The sequence below is a fragment of the Calidris pugnax genome, unplaced genomic scaffold (assembly GCF_001431845.1).
Source record: "Calidris pugnax isolate Ruff unplaced genomic scaffold, ASM143184v1 scaffold244, whole genome shotgun sequence".
In the NCBI taxonomy this organism is placed as follows: domain Eukaryota; kingdom Metazoa; phylum Chordata; class Aves; order Charadriiformes; family Scolopacidae; genus Calidris; species Calidris pugnax.
The window spans coordinates 2,678,503-2,693,156 of NW_015091141.1; the positions used below are offsets into that span (position 1 = coordinate 2,678,503).

Genomic DNA, 14,654 nt, shown 5'->3' on the forward strand with positions numbered 1-14,654 from the left:
CTTTTTTGTTTCCAAAACTTCTGGTCAGCTGCAGTACAGACTGAGAGCCAAACAAATTGCTGGGTTCTTCCATGCTTCCTTCCAGAAAGCAGCTCTGAAGTTAAAACTGGTGTTAGATGCTTAAATACCAACACCTCATTTATATTCCAGCCACACCCCTGTATTTTAAAAAGCTGCAGTATAAAGATGAGTAAGATGGTGTATATATTTAAGTGGGCAATTAACACAGACCAGCTTCTCATGCCCTCGCCGCTCAGACCACACTGTATGGTGGGAGGCATACACATAAGGGAGGCAAAGACTCATATTTACCTCATAAAATTGTAATTTTAAAATGTGATGGAAAAGCGTGTGGGGAAATGCTTTGAGTCTCAGAGTCTCAGCTGCACCAGGGAGATATTTCACTCATATCCTCTGCATTTTAGCCCCTGGACGGCCCTGGCGAAGGCTCAGCCCAAGGCTCGAGACAGGCTGACTGCAGCCACCACGTCAGCTCTGCCCGGGCTGTGGCTCCTGATCAGATGCAGAGCCCAGACACAACTCACTCACCTGCTGGGTTTCAGTCTCTGTGGGAGACACGTGCTCAGGGTGGTGCTGCACAGAGAAATGGACCCAGCACACACCAGCCTTCCAACTATTGTATTAATTATGCCTTCACTATATGTCCAAAACACTTTAGCCAGCCTTATTTCCAAGCCAATTAACATGTGCCTGCAAAATCCTCCTTAAGATGGTTTTGGAGGCTTATTATCTATTTGGCTTACATCTATATTAAAATACATCAATAGTAAACCTGAGCCTTATGTTGGCCTCCTACCTGGGATAATTTCACCCTTGGGCACCTAAACAGCCTCTTGCAAACCCTCTGACTCCTACGATCGCTTGGGCTCCTTCAGGCTGTGCAGTGTTCAGGACAGAGGGGGAATGGGAAGACAAGAAGAAGACACGCTGACATGGACGAGGCCAAGATCTGGCATCTACTGATATTTGGCAGATACAGATATGCTCTGCCCAGGAAATGCAGGGTCATCCCACTATTGTATTTGCCATCATCCTTCTAACGTGCACAGTGCTGGGGATGGCAGCTTGGCAGAATTAGCTTTGTTTTCTGTTGTTGTTAAATAAACATCCTCGAAACCTTTGGAAAGGTTCGCACCTGGCTCCGATGCTTTTGGAATATTCCCCCACAGGTATCAAGGGAAATTTTGCCTGTGCTGGTATCAGGCACAACAAAAACCTAATTATTGTTCTGATCCACTAAGCAACAAATGCATCTACTGTAAACCGAGTGGTAAATTCCAGATTTCATCCCAGAATACTTCTGAGACCAATAAACTTGGATACACTTGGAAACAGCATTTCTTTATGGGTGCATGCCAAGGAGATACTGGGTTCCAGATAAACCTCCAGAGTAAGTCTATTGACTTCAGTCCATTTACTCCAGGGACGAAGCTGGCCTGATGTCTTTCCTGAAGAACTGCTGGATCATAATGATTCCTATTTAATTAAAAAGCACGCCAAGAGGAATTTCAGGGTTTAGAAATGTGCTTGTCACTCAGAAACAAATTTATACTCGGTAAGAAAAAAGTTTGTTGTGCTTTTTTCTTTTTTTCCCTGGACACATACACCATTATCTCCAAAACGTCCCTGGGCTCGAATCCACAGCAGTGTCTCTGGCTCTGCGGTTTGATTATTAGAGGTTATTTCTTGCTGCCTCTTGTCTGTTGTGCAAGCCAGTTCCTCTGCCCTTAATTCACTCTGTGCTTCTGACAACGCTGCATTCCTCAATGTGCCATTACCAAACGAGTAAATAAGTGCTGCTCTGCTCCCCTTCTCCCTGCCCCAAGCGAAACACGCTGGGTACACCTCAGTGGATTTATCGTTAATTCACGGAATCTTTGGGTAAGCAATACACAGGGAGGTATCTCGGCTGCTGATCTACTGCCAAACGTACTGGCCTGCCAGCCCGGAGAGACGGAGGAGATTTCATACAGGCTCTTGAATTAAAATCATTCCAGCAAGTAGAGGGATGTGTTTGACTTACTTACATTTGGAAAATATCAGTGAGATAGTCCCCACTTGGAGACCTTGCTAAAAGGGAATGTGGGAGGTAAAAGAGGAGAGAGGGTGAGGAAAAGCTTTTATCTACAACAAATTTTTAAGTACAGAATTTAAATCTGGAAAATATTATGCTCATAAAGTTTCATGTGGACAAGAGACTCCCTATCCCTGCTGTACTCCCCTTGCTTATCTGCACTGCATTTCTCACACTTCAAGAACGCTGTGAGATGACCACTGTCCTATCACTCCACTGCAGCAGACCCAAACTACCCTGGCAATGCATAGCTCCATATTCCCATTACTCCATGCCCTAATGCTTTTATGTATGCCTTTTTCTTACTAGCTTCATCTTTCTCCTGTAACAGAACCTTAACATGGCAGCATCACTTAGAGCCCTTCCCCTATATCACCTCAAATCTCCTCCAAATCCAGGAGTAAACATCTGTACAGGGCACATCCCCATTGACTTCGACGCAGATGCACCAACAAAGGAGTTTGTCCAACATTTCTGGGAACGTGCCATGTAGTTTACACAAATAACTCTGACAACCTACCACACTGCTAATCCTTTGTCCTTTCTTAGAACTGATTTTTTTATTGTTCTGAAAATATTTGTCCAAATAAATATTTTTTCCCTTCTGGTTTTCATCTCAGGACAGAGGTGCCAAACTACTGTGAAAAGCAGCATTTTACCCTCAGCATTTCTAGCCAGAAACAGAAATAGACAACTAAGATCTTTCCTGTGAGATTTCCATCCTTGTTCTAGACAGAGAATAAATCTCACCACAAAGACGCATCCTCAAACGGGACTGCTCCTGCAGTTTGTGGCTCCAAAGCTCTCAGCACCGGATGGTAGGTTTGGGACAACATGGTGCAAATTTACAGCACTGGGCAAGTGATTTAAAATCAGGAATAATGATAGTGACCCAGAAACTGGAGCTGGTTTGGGCAGTCTTAAAAGCAGCATCTGAAACATTACATGCAGCCAGTCACCAAAACCAGACTCCAATTTTGCTGACATTTGTACATCCCTAATTCTTATTCTATATTTGCAGCGCAAACAAGACCCAAAGCAAGAGCAGAGCTTCACTGTATTGTGTGTTCCACAATAATTCAGCCTTTGTCCTGACCTTCACTGGAAAAGGCAGCCCGAGGGGATGACCAGAGATGTGCAGGGGAATGACAGGTCTTTGCAGACAAACAGCAGGGTCACGTGTGAGAGAAAAGCTTGTCTCGAGTCCTGCGATTTCCTTCTTGCCTCCCATGACCTCCTCCTTCTCTCCCTTTTTCTCCCGATTCCCATCTGCCTTTTTCAATTATTAACTCTGGGACTGTGCTTTTAGCACTTCAGGGTATTTTGTGAAAATCACAGAGGAAAGATGTTGCTCAGTGAAGTACAGTCATAGTTCTACTGAAACCATCATTTGGATATTTCAAAGTGCTTTTCAGACATGGTGACCAAGGAAAAAAGTTAATCTGGCAAAAATTTGCACACTTAGAAAAGTCTTTCCGTTGTACCTGAGGCACAACAAGGATTCCAGCTGGGGTTCAGCACGGAGCTCCTTCTATGGGAACTCTCCAGCACTGGGACACTGACACAGGAATTAAAAAATCCAGAAAAGCCATTCCTTCCTAAAAAAGCCCAGCAACTAACACAGTTCTGCAAACCATTTCCATTTTGTGCCCAATGAATAAGACTAAGAAGCTCCTATACAGGTCTATGTTAGCAACATTGCTGTTTCATGGGATAATCCAAAGGTCAGGCAGATGAAATAGAAGCACAAACCAGTGCCAGCAATGGAAGAAACACCGCCTTGTTCACTGACCAGTCCTGTGCTCCTTCTAACTGGAAAACTTTGCCTCCTTCCCACTCACTTCTTACATTCAGACAACACTGAATTGCTGTTTTGTGCTAATGATTTCTGTCACTTACCACTGTGCAGCAAAGAGGCCAGAACCACCAGAGAAGAACCAGCGCCAGCAGGAGGAAGAGGATCAACAAAGCAATAGCCAGGATGGTCCCATCTGACTGGAAGGGAAACACAGAGAATTTGTGAGCATCAGTAGCTCCCCCTCCATGGTACCTCCCCTGTGTATCCTGCTTCCAGGCAAGTACATGTCAAAGAGACCATTGCCACACTCCATTTATTTTTCAGACAAAATGCAGTTTTCCTCCCCCCTCATACATCTGAACGTGGCACCCACACCCCCTCCCCTCGTTGCAAAGAGGCCGAGACCTCTAGTTCCCTTCACAGAGAGTTACAGATTTTGTCACGATTTTCTGAACCTCACAATTACATAAAACACATATTTCACTTCAGATCAAAACTAATGTAATATTCCTCAGAGTGTTCTGAGGACTGAAAAAAAATATTTAAGAGCGAGCTCCCAGCACAGTGTTTCATGGCAGTTTAAGCATTCCCTGTTCTTTGCAGCTCTTCTCGTTCTTTGCAGCTCTTCTCCCCTCTTGCAGTATAAACTTGAAAGTGTTGTTAGAATGGAAGTGTATTCCAAACAGAAAACTTGAAGGCAGATCTCTGTGGAGCCATGACTCAGGTCATCCTGCTCTTCTTAGCAGGCCAAGGCAGGATGCTCCTGCCATGAGCTTTTCAAGGAGAGGAACACACACACCGTGGCGACAACAAACAGGGGTTTCCACATCAGCAGCCATTAGCTCTAGAAGATCATTCCCCCTCTGATTGGGATAATTCCCAAATTGGCATTTGCAATTCTCTGATATTGATGACCAACACAAGCTGCTGCACAATGCAGCTTTCCCCTCTGACTGGGATAATTCCCCCATTTAAAAAGGCATTTGCAATTCTCTGATATCGATGACCAACACAAGCTGCTGCACAATGCAGCAATCACGACCCAAAGTGTGTTATTTCTTGTTGCTTGGATTTAACCCGAAGCAGATGTTCTTGGCTCCCGGAGGGGTGCCAGCTCCTCGATCCCACTCCTCCCAGCACCCTCCTCTCCCCAGCTCAGCAAGCAGGCAGTCCTGACTCCAGCCCGGCTGAGATGTTCGGGATGTAACAGCCAGACTCTTAAACATCCCCACCCAAGTGTCCTTCTCCCAATGCCAGATGAGGGACACGTTCAAGAGCAGCCTGACCTGTAGGATGGGAAGACTGGGTGCATGGTTAAGTCACTGCAATTCAACGGCCAGATGATCTCCCATCACACCGTAATGGGAAGAGGAATGGAAAAATGGCTGACAGCATTTTCCAGACTCTCTTCTGCTGCAGAAGGAATTTCTGGAGAACTTCGATCAAGACAACCTGATCTTTGACACTTGGCAACAGAAGAGAGATCATCCATGCTGTCCACATAGGAGAGGAATTCACCCAGGACAGCTCTGGAAATGGAACTTGGACCCCAGCACAAAATAAAAGCTCATTTGAGAAGAAGAAGCTGTACGTTTGGGGCTGTTCCTCTGGACAGACAGCATAAAGCCCCATCCATCAACTGCAAAATGGAACCTGCTGATACTCAGTGCTTTAGAAAATGTAATCCTGGGTCTTTGCTGTGTCTAATTGCTGTCTGCCCCTTTTGCCCCTATATTGAAACAAGTATTTTGTCATTTAGAATACTCCAAAATAAATTTGCAAAAATATAAAAGAAATTACAGTGGCCTTTTAACTATTTTGTTCTGGAGATAATTTTTTTTTTGTTTAAACAGAATTTATTTTTACTTCCCCGCCCCAAGATAATTTGTAAAAGACCAGTTTACATTACCCTAACACATCTGTTTCTTGTGCAAGGCAGCTGGTGTGGCCAGCCAGCATTCTGTGTACCACAGCATCACAGCACCAGAGCAGTCCCCAGGACTTAAAAGGTTTTGATTTGCCAAATCTTGTATTTGTCACTCAGGTAACGCCTCTCACTAAAGCCAGCGCCGTCTGGCAGGTCTGCAGGAATAAGCCCTCCTCTGATATCAAAACCAGAACATCACCACCCCCTCAAAAAATAGATATAATTCTGGCTAGATTAATTCCTGTTCTTATATTTGAACAAACATCAAAACATTCCAGACAAATATGAACTGAATTTTCTGGGCTTAGCCATAGCTACGAAGTATCAGGCTGAGACCCTTGACGAGGAACTGTAGGTCCCATCTCCATCTGCTCCGACTGGGCTGTCCCTGCAGCAAATGTGGCATGGAGAAACCTGGCGAGTCAGAGCAGGACAAAGCATATATGCACAATACATCCTGCTACAATCATCCACCGTGGCCTGAATTCTGCTGTTGGTTTGTTTTATCTTTTTTTCATCAGTTTCTGCTACAATTTAGCGACGATTCTGTGACAGCGATGGTTTTTATACAGCTAGAACTACGAGTACATGGAAACTGCCACATAGGCAAGCCCAATAATAAACAAGAAGGGAAATCTGCCTGCTAAAATAGTTTGCAAAAGTTCCACTAACATCTTGAAATCTTTCTCCCAGTCCTATAGCTGGCTAAAAAGGGCTGAAGCATTTGAAATGTGTTTTCATTCCATTATTTCTTTTAATCAAAATTTGGAAGAACAATATGTATGTTCATGGAAACACTGAACCACGGAATAATTCAATGAGCTGTGTTTAACACTTATTGAATAAAGGCTGTCATTTCAAACCAAGGAAACAAATTTCATTTTAAAGGAAAAAAAAATAACAAAAAAACTCCAAGATTTTTAACACTAAACTAGTGAATTTTCCATATAAAAATATCTATGGAGAAAAAGCGTGGTGTGTCCCTAAATACCTGTGGTTACCTGAAATCAGTGCTGCTTTCCCATGGGGATTCTCCACAAGCACTTACACGGTGATGGAACGGGGCCACCTGTACCCACAGTGAGATCAACAGCCCAAAGCTCCCTTCACCGAGCGGCTGAGGAAGAGCCGACAGCTCAGGGGTCCGGTGGGACACCCAAGGTCAAAACCATCAGCAACCTGCTTCCCAACAACTGCCGAAAACCTGGATGGAGCCTGGAGTCACTGTTCCGAAATGCCTCGCCATTGTAGCAAGAAATGGTAATAGGAAAAAAGAGCAGGCTCTTTGACTGACACTACACGTCTGACATGGTAAAGCTCTACCATGTGGTCTTTGGGACAAATAAGCTGGTGGAGGAAGCAGGACAGCTGTGCCTCAGAGCCTCCTGCTCCCTGCCAGGGTCCAACAAGACCAAGAAAGTGCTACAGGTAATGCTGGCGGTTGAAGTAGGATGGAAAACCACCTTGGGAAGACACTGTAAAATATAGATATATAGAGAAAACAAGAAATCTGAAGCAGGAAGCATTGGAGGCATTTCCTCGTACACAGGAGAGTGTGTGTACGTATATGTGTTTTCACTCAGCAGTTATTCTGGGAGTGTTATAGGCCATGAGAGGTCTAGAGAACAAGTCATACGAGGAGAGGCTGAGGGATCTGGGCATGTTTAGTTTGGAGAAGAGGAGGCTGAGGGGAGACCTCAGCTCCCTGAAAGGAGGGTGTAGAGAGGTGGGGGTTGGTCTCTTCTTCCAAGGGAATAACGACAGGAGCAGAGGAAATGGTCTGAAGTTGGGGCAGGGGAGGTTTAGATTAGACATTGGGAAGAATGACTTTCCTGAGAGGGTGGTCAGGCACTGGAACAGCCTGCCCAGGGAGGTGGTGGAGTCGCCGTCCCTGGAGGGATTTAAGAAACATGTAGACATGGCTGAGGAGCAAATGGGCTGGTGATTCCCAGGGAGGTGATGCCCAGGGAGGTGGTGGAGTCACCATCCCTGGAGGTATTTAAGAAACGCATAGACGTGGCATCTCAGGGCATGCTCTAGTGCCCGGGATTGTTGGTTTGTGTCTGTTTGTGGGTGGGTGTGGTTTTGGGTTTTTTTGGGTTTTTTTGGTTGTGGGTTTAGTTGTTGGTTTTTTTTTTTGGTGGTTGGACTCGATGATCTCAAAGGTCCCTTCCAACCATGAAGATTCTGTGATTCTGTGAAGACTCAGGCTGTGACTGGGGAACCCTTTTGTCCCAAGACGCAAAGCCAGCCCCTCTTGGTGCTGCCAGGGGGAGGGACAGCAAGGTCTTGCCCAGCAAACAGCACAGGCAGGTTCCTTAAATCTACCCATTTCCTTAAATCCACCCAAACCTGCAGACGTGAGCTGGCCTACAAAGGAAACCCCTGCTCTCGGGCACACAAGCCCTGGGAAGATAAAACAGGTGTTTAACAGTCAGCCAACAGGGCTGACCTGACAGTGATGGTCACTCCACAGAGGAAATAACTCATCCTCCAGAGTTCTTTTGCTATTGCCTTCCCAAACCCCTGCGCAAGACCAAACTTCTCCAATTTTGTGCCAGGAAGCATGTACACACTCAAGCTGAGACACAAAACTATGAAAGAACATGTGATTTTAAGTCCCCTACTTCATCTCAGACATCCTCGATGCTTCTAACACAGAAGCAAACACAAATCCATTCATAAAAAAAACATCAATCATTTCACTGGTATTGCAGTGGAACTGTGGCTTATTCTGGATGGTTTTCCAAAAAATGCTACCATGCACCAGATTTTTTTGTTGTGGTTGGTTTTGGTTTGGTTTGTTTTTTCCAATCTTCTTATTTTTGTTTAAGATTTTATTTCCTAGTTTCTCACTTTACTGCCCTGGCATTTGCAGCGTGCATTAGCTATTCCAGAAAGGTAACCTGGAATAACAACCCCGAAGTGCAGAGACCCTCAAAAGCTCTGACTACTGACATGCAGGAGTGATGAATGAGGTACCAGGTGCATCTAACAAATGTGCTTGTGTCCCGTGCCTGAAGAACGAACGCGCCGGTGATTCCCAGGGAGAGGGAGGTGGGCAGCTTGTTACCACAGCAATAAATGGATTTAACTTTAAGCATGTGTTTAAATGTGCTGACTCCATGCTATGCCTAAGAGGGACGGACTTCTGATAAATATATGCAGCAAGCACTTGGCTTTACCTTAAAGGCTGGGTTGAGTAGAAGGATTTAGTTCTAACTCCTACAGACTTCACTGGGAGTAGGAGGCCTAAATACTCTGTTTGCTCTGGTTCTGCACCCACTGCTCCAGCAAACAGAAGCCATGGGCTCTCTCGCTGCCTGCTCTGGGGATTGAGGACCCCGCGCTGGGCAGAAGAGCCTGGGGAGCCTTTCCAGCTGGTAAGGGCAGCAGAGGACCTAAGGCTGTCCTGCAGCCCCACGGTGTCACCCCCAAGGCAGGCTGAAAACTGCCACCGGTCCTTCAGGGCCTGGTGTGTGGAACTGTCTGCTTGGCCACCAAGAACCAGGAACAGCCGCAGAACCACATCTCACTTCAGAGGGACTCTGCACTAACAACTTCAGTAACAGGTAGCACTGTGAAACCTTGGGCACTTTAGATCACAGAATCACAGGATATTCATGGTTGGAAGGGACCTTTGAGATCATCAAGTCCAACCAAAAAAAAAAAAACCAAAAAAAAAAAACCAACAAAAAAACCCAAAACCACACCCACCCACAGACACAACCCAACAATCCCGGGCACTAGAGCATGCCCTGAGGTGCCACGTCTATGCGTTTCTTAAATACCTTCAGGGATGGGGACTCCACCACCTCCCTGGGCATCACCAGCCCATTTGCTCCTCAGCCACGGTACATGAGCACATTTATTAGATGCACCTGGTACCTCTTTCCCTTTACAAAGAGAAGAAATATGGTTAATGTCATTCCAGAGGCAGGGAAGATGTGAACGGCTCCTGTATCCCAGCCCAGTGTCACGTACATAAAAAAAAAAAAAAGTAATGTTTTTACATTTTACATTTTACAAGCAGTAAGAGCAGTATCACACTGAAAGCCTCCAGAGGTGTTAGCAGGAAAAGAATGAACAGCTTTTAAAAGCTTTATGAAAATCTTGACTACAGTTTTGAATGAGCATCCAAAAATCTGACAGGTTTTCTCCCAGGAGAGAAAGGGGAAAGAGCTTTAAATGCCCTTTAGTCGGTAGGGGAGGGGAAGCCCGAGGATGACCCTGCCTTTTCGCACCAGAGACTCGGGCAGCTTTCACTGTGAAGGAAACGCTCTCCATTCCTGCCCGACTCTCCTGGGGACTGTTCCATCACAGCCACTGAAACTGATGTTGATCATTTATTTTATCACACACGGGATTTTTTTTTTAATATAACAGAAACAATCTGGCCTAATTTCTAGATGGAAATGAAATCTCACTGAAGGCACTGTTCCGCAGCGCTGGCCCCTTTGATCGGCGTCTACGTGGAGCTGCTCGAGTAGGAGCCAAGCTCAGCAGGGAATGAAGCAAGAAATGTATGTTCTAGGTCACCCAGTATAGAATCATAGAATTGTCTAGGTTGGAAAGGGCCAACCATCAACTGAACTCTGGAAAAAAAAAACAAAAAAAACCAAACCCAACCAAAATCCCCAAACCACACCCACATCACTAAGTCATGTCTCCAAGCGCTATATCAACCCGTCTTTTATATCTCTCCAGGGATGGTGCCTTGACCATTTCCCTGGGCAGCCCACTCCAAGGCCTAATCTCCAATCTGAACCTGCCCTGGTGCAACTTGAGGATGTTTCCTCTTGTCCCATGGCCTGTCCCTTGGGAGAAGAGACCGACCCCCCCTGGCTACACCCTCCTTTCATGGAGTTGGAGAGCGCGAGAAGGTCTCCCCTCAGCCTCCTTTTCTCCAGGCTCAACACCCCCAGCTACCTCAGCCTCTCCTCACAAGACTTGTGCTCCAGACCCCTCACCAGCTCCATTGCCCTTCTCTGGACACACTCCAGCACCTCAAGGTCTTTTCTGTGGGAAGGGGCCCAAAACTGGACACAGCCCTTGAGGTGGGGCCTCCCCAGTGCCCAGTACAGGGGGACCATCACCTCCTGAGTCCTATTCTCCATGCTGTTCCTGACACAGGCCAGGATGCCATTGGCCTTCTTGGCCACCTGGGCACACTGCTGGCTCATGTTCAGCCAACAGGTGACCAACACCCCCAGGTCCTTTTCTGCCAGGCAGCTCCAGCCACTCTGCCCCCAGCCTGTAGCGCTGCAGGGGGTTGGTGTGACCCAAGGGCAGGACCCGGCACTTGGCCTTGTTGAACCTCATCCCGTTGACCTCAGGCCATCCATCCAGCCTGTCTAGATCCCTCTGCAAAGCCTTGCTACCCTCCAGCAGGTTGACACTGCCACCCAGCTTGGTGTCATCTGCAAACTTACTGAGGGTGCACCGCATCCCCTATATATATAGGTGTTCTCAGCTCCCTTTGCCATGTTCACTGTGCTGAGAAATGAGATGTCCTTCTGGCAATGATCTGTTTTGCTCCTCTCCTTCTAGAGCTGAAAAGAGACGAGAGCCTGCTTACAGAAGACTTTTCCAGCATCCTACGTTATTTGCTTTCCGCTCAGCATGAACACCAACGAAGCCTCACTTCAGCACGGGCTGTATAAACCCACAGCAAGAGACAACCCTTGTCCTGAAGAGTTCACACTCCAAACAGAGCAGGCAAACACACAGTGGAAAGGAGGAACAATCATTACTCCCTCTGTTACAAGAAAAGATCTTTGGGCAGGGTAAACAATTCTCTAATCCCCGATTGCAGTGTTTATGCTTATGAAAACAAGCTGAACTTTTCCTTCTGAATAAATACTTAAAGACTTCCAGCTAAATAGAAGTGTTAGCAAGAATTCTGAAAGGCAGATATGGCAGAACTAATGGCAGAATTCAAGTTTGTTCATTCCCAGGCTCAGGCCTCCCCCAAGGGGCATTGCCATCTGGGACCCTGCAGTAAATACAACAGGGTCTGGTGGGATGGTTTATGAAGAAAACCCTGCAGATTCCTGGGCTTCCCCTCTTTAGCTGTATGTGCTCTCCATTGGGACTGGGATTGCATGGTCTTCAGATGTCAGGCACCTCCCCATTCGGAAATGATGAGTCCAAAGTCCTTTGCTGTCCCTTTGGATTCTCACATATGGACATCCCATCTGGTTTGGTAAAACACTCCAAATTCTGTTACTGTTTCTGATAAAAAGCTTCTCACCCCTGAATTTCACCACCAAGAGACCTGTGTTGAGCCAAGGCTAAAAATAGCGGTAAGACTTCATGCCATTGAACATCTGCTCAGGTCTCTGCTCGTCATGCCATTACCTGTTAATCACCAAAAATCAGGGGTCACAAATTTAACAGCCTCACTGCAGGAAGCAGCGGAGATGAAGGGGAGCAGGACCTCTGCACTGCAAGCCTTGAGCTCTCTAACTGCAGAGGAGCATAGAATCATAGGATCAAAGAATCATAGAATGGTTTGGGTTGGAAGGGACCTTAAAGATCATCGAGTTCCAACCCCCCTGTCCTGGGCAGGGACACCTCCCACCAGAGCAGGTTGCTCAAAGCATCTCTATAACCTCACCCTGCAGCCATGGCAGAAGTCACAGCATCTGCTCAGGCGTCATGTTTTGTCCTCCAGTCCTCCTTGTCCTGAGTGCACGAGCCTTGGCTTCGTGGCTGGGAGATCATGGGTCTGAAATCCCCCAGTATGAAGGCAGAGTCCTCAAGTTCTCTGTTTAGGTTCAATCTCTACCCACGCATGCACTGAAATATGGCAGCAGCTCGATGCTCCCCCCGACAGCCCATGGCTGGTCATCGGTGCTGCTGCTGTGACCGAGGAGGGTGAGGAGGCTCCTGCTCTCAAACAGCCACCTCCTGTCCCCTGTAGCTGAACAAATCCTCTGAGGTGAAGCCGAAGCAGTTATTTCGGTTTCCATTTGTGCCTGAAGGCAGCACTTAAGAAGAAGTATGTTAAATCCATTTCAGGAGGCAAATAGCAACTGGAATAACAGCAGACAAAATTCTGTGGAATTAAGGCTTTGTCATAACAGCAACCATTTACGGCATGATTTGGGTTTACTTCTTTGCTAGGCAGGAAAGGAAGGAAAACAGCATGTACCGCTCTGGAAGGTCTTCCCTCTGTGCACACCGATGACATTCGTAGCATTTCAGCAGCACTTTAAAAAAAACACCACCTTGGGAGCCCCTTCCTTGAGCTGATGTTCCTGAACCCCCCCCAAGTTCCTCACCAGCACCTTGTCCTGAGCCCGACAAAGGGAAGAGCGCGCCAGCACGGCCTGACCCTCACAGCAAGACGTGTTGGGGAGAAGTTTCCTTCTGAAACTCAGTTTAAATTGAAATCAGATTTTCAACGGAAAAAACATTTCAATAAAATCAACCTTTTTGTTTCAAAAAGTGCTCTGTTCCAGCTGAAATGTGGAATGGGGCTTCACTCGCAGAGGTGTACGTGTGCGCAGAGATTAGAGCACGTGTTTTGTAGTTAACTGCAGCACTGTCACAGGAAAAGGTCTGCATATCCACAAACTATTCTGATGTTTCCAAACTAAAACTTCTCAAAACTTCCATTCTGTGATTCTGTCCCCATCCCCACCCCCAATTTATTGGTCTCTTTGGTGAATCCCTACTTTCCAAACCACAGGAACAGGCTGTTTGTAGGACGCCTACCACTCTGGACGGTATTATAAAACAGCCCATGTAACAATATTAGATGGAAATAATCCTCACATTTAACTCTTAGGGTGACCTGTGTTAGCAAAAACATTCACTGCCTATTATATTCACAGCATAAAACATTTAAGAGCCATTTCTTTTAGAAGCAAACCAGAAATTTTATGCCCTCAGTTCCCACAGAGCAATACCTCAGCTAATAATGTTCAGGTCAAGGGCCGAGGAAAGTGCTCATTACGCTTACTCTGCAGCTTCATAAAGCCTCTATTGATACACTAACGAATGCACGCTAATTGCCTGCAGACTCAGGAACACTGATAACCAGCAGACTCTTAACTGTGCAGCCCAGAACAAAGTCACAATTGAAAAAAACCCTGCTTTGGCACTGAATTACATTCCTTCTGAATAAAAAACCCTTCAATGAAGGGCATCATTAGTTTTTACTACAAGCCTGCAGTGATTTCTTGATTTTTCCTAACTTTTCCTTTTTTTCTTATTTAAAGATCAAATCCATCCACTGTTGTTTAACTCAAAGGTGCAAATTCCTGCAGCCTTTCAAAGAGCCACAGGAAAAAATCCAAGATACCTGGATGCAGTAAAGCTGTGCCAATACCTGCCTCCTTTTGTCAACTGCAGACCCTGCTGAGGTTGAGAGACCGAGTTCTCCTTTTCTGCTGACTCCAGTGGCTCCTGCACCCTTGCCACTGGAAATGTGGGACCAGAGGGACTGTTTCCAGAAAAAAGGGCAGGCCGGTTCCCCACCTGCCACCTCACCCATCATCCCAAACCATTTATTAATGGTTGCCACCAAGATAATTGCTTCATGGTAAGATAACCAGCTCTCTAATCTGCCTGTGCAAGAACTTCTCTCACCCCACGTTGCCATCAGTGGTGCAATAAGCCATTGCATCCATCCGCTTCCACACCAGTAGTTTCAAGAAGCCCCTTTTCCACAGCCAAGGACCTTAGTCCTGCTGCTCGCCAGCACCTCCCTTCTGGTTTCCAGAATCAGGAATCCTACCCAGGACGGTGGAAGGGCTAACTGCCTGGCAGTGTGTTTAGCCACCTTGAGATCTTCCCAGCCAAGAGTAGGATTGGAGCACCAGCAT

At 46.3% G+C, this 14,654-nt stretch overlaps 1 protein-coding gene across 1 annotated transcript in view; it reads right to left on the reverse strand.

Annotated features, from left to right (window-relative positions):
- ANTXR1 (anthrax toxin receptor 1) overlaps nucleotides 1-14,654 on the reverse strand; it is a gene marked incomplete at its 3' end in the record, with an annotated part of 116,274 nt that overhangs the window by 49,912 nt on the left and 51,708 nt on the right. Inside the window, exon 13 of the mRNA XM_014958704.1 lies at nucleotides 3,995-4,090. Coding sequence (XP_014814190.1) covers nucleotides 3,995-4,090 — 96 coding nt within the window. The remainder of the gene's footprint in view (nucleotides 1-3,994; nucleotides 4,091-14,654) is intronic.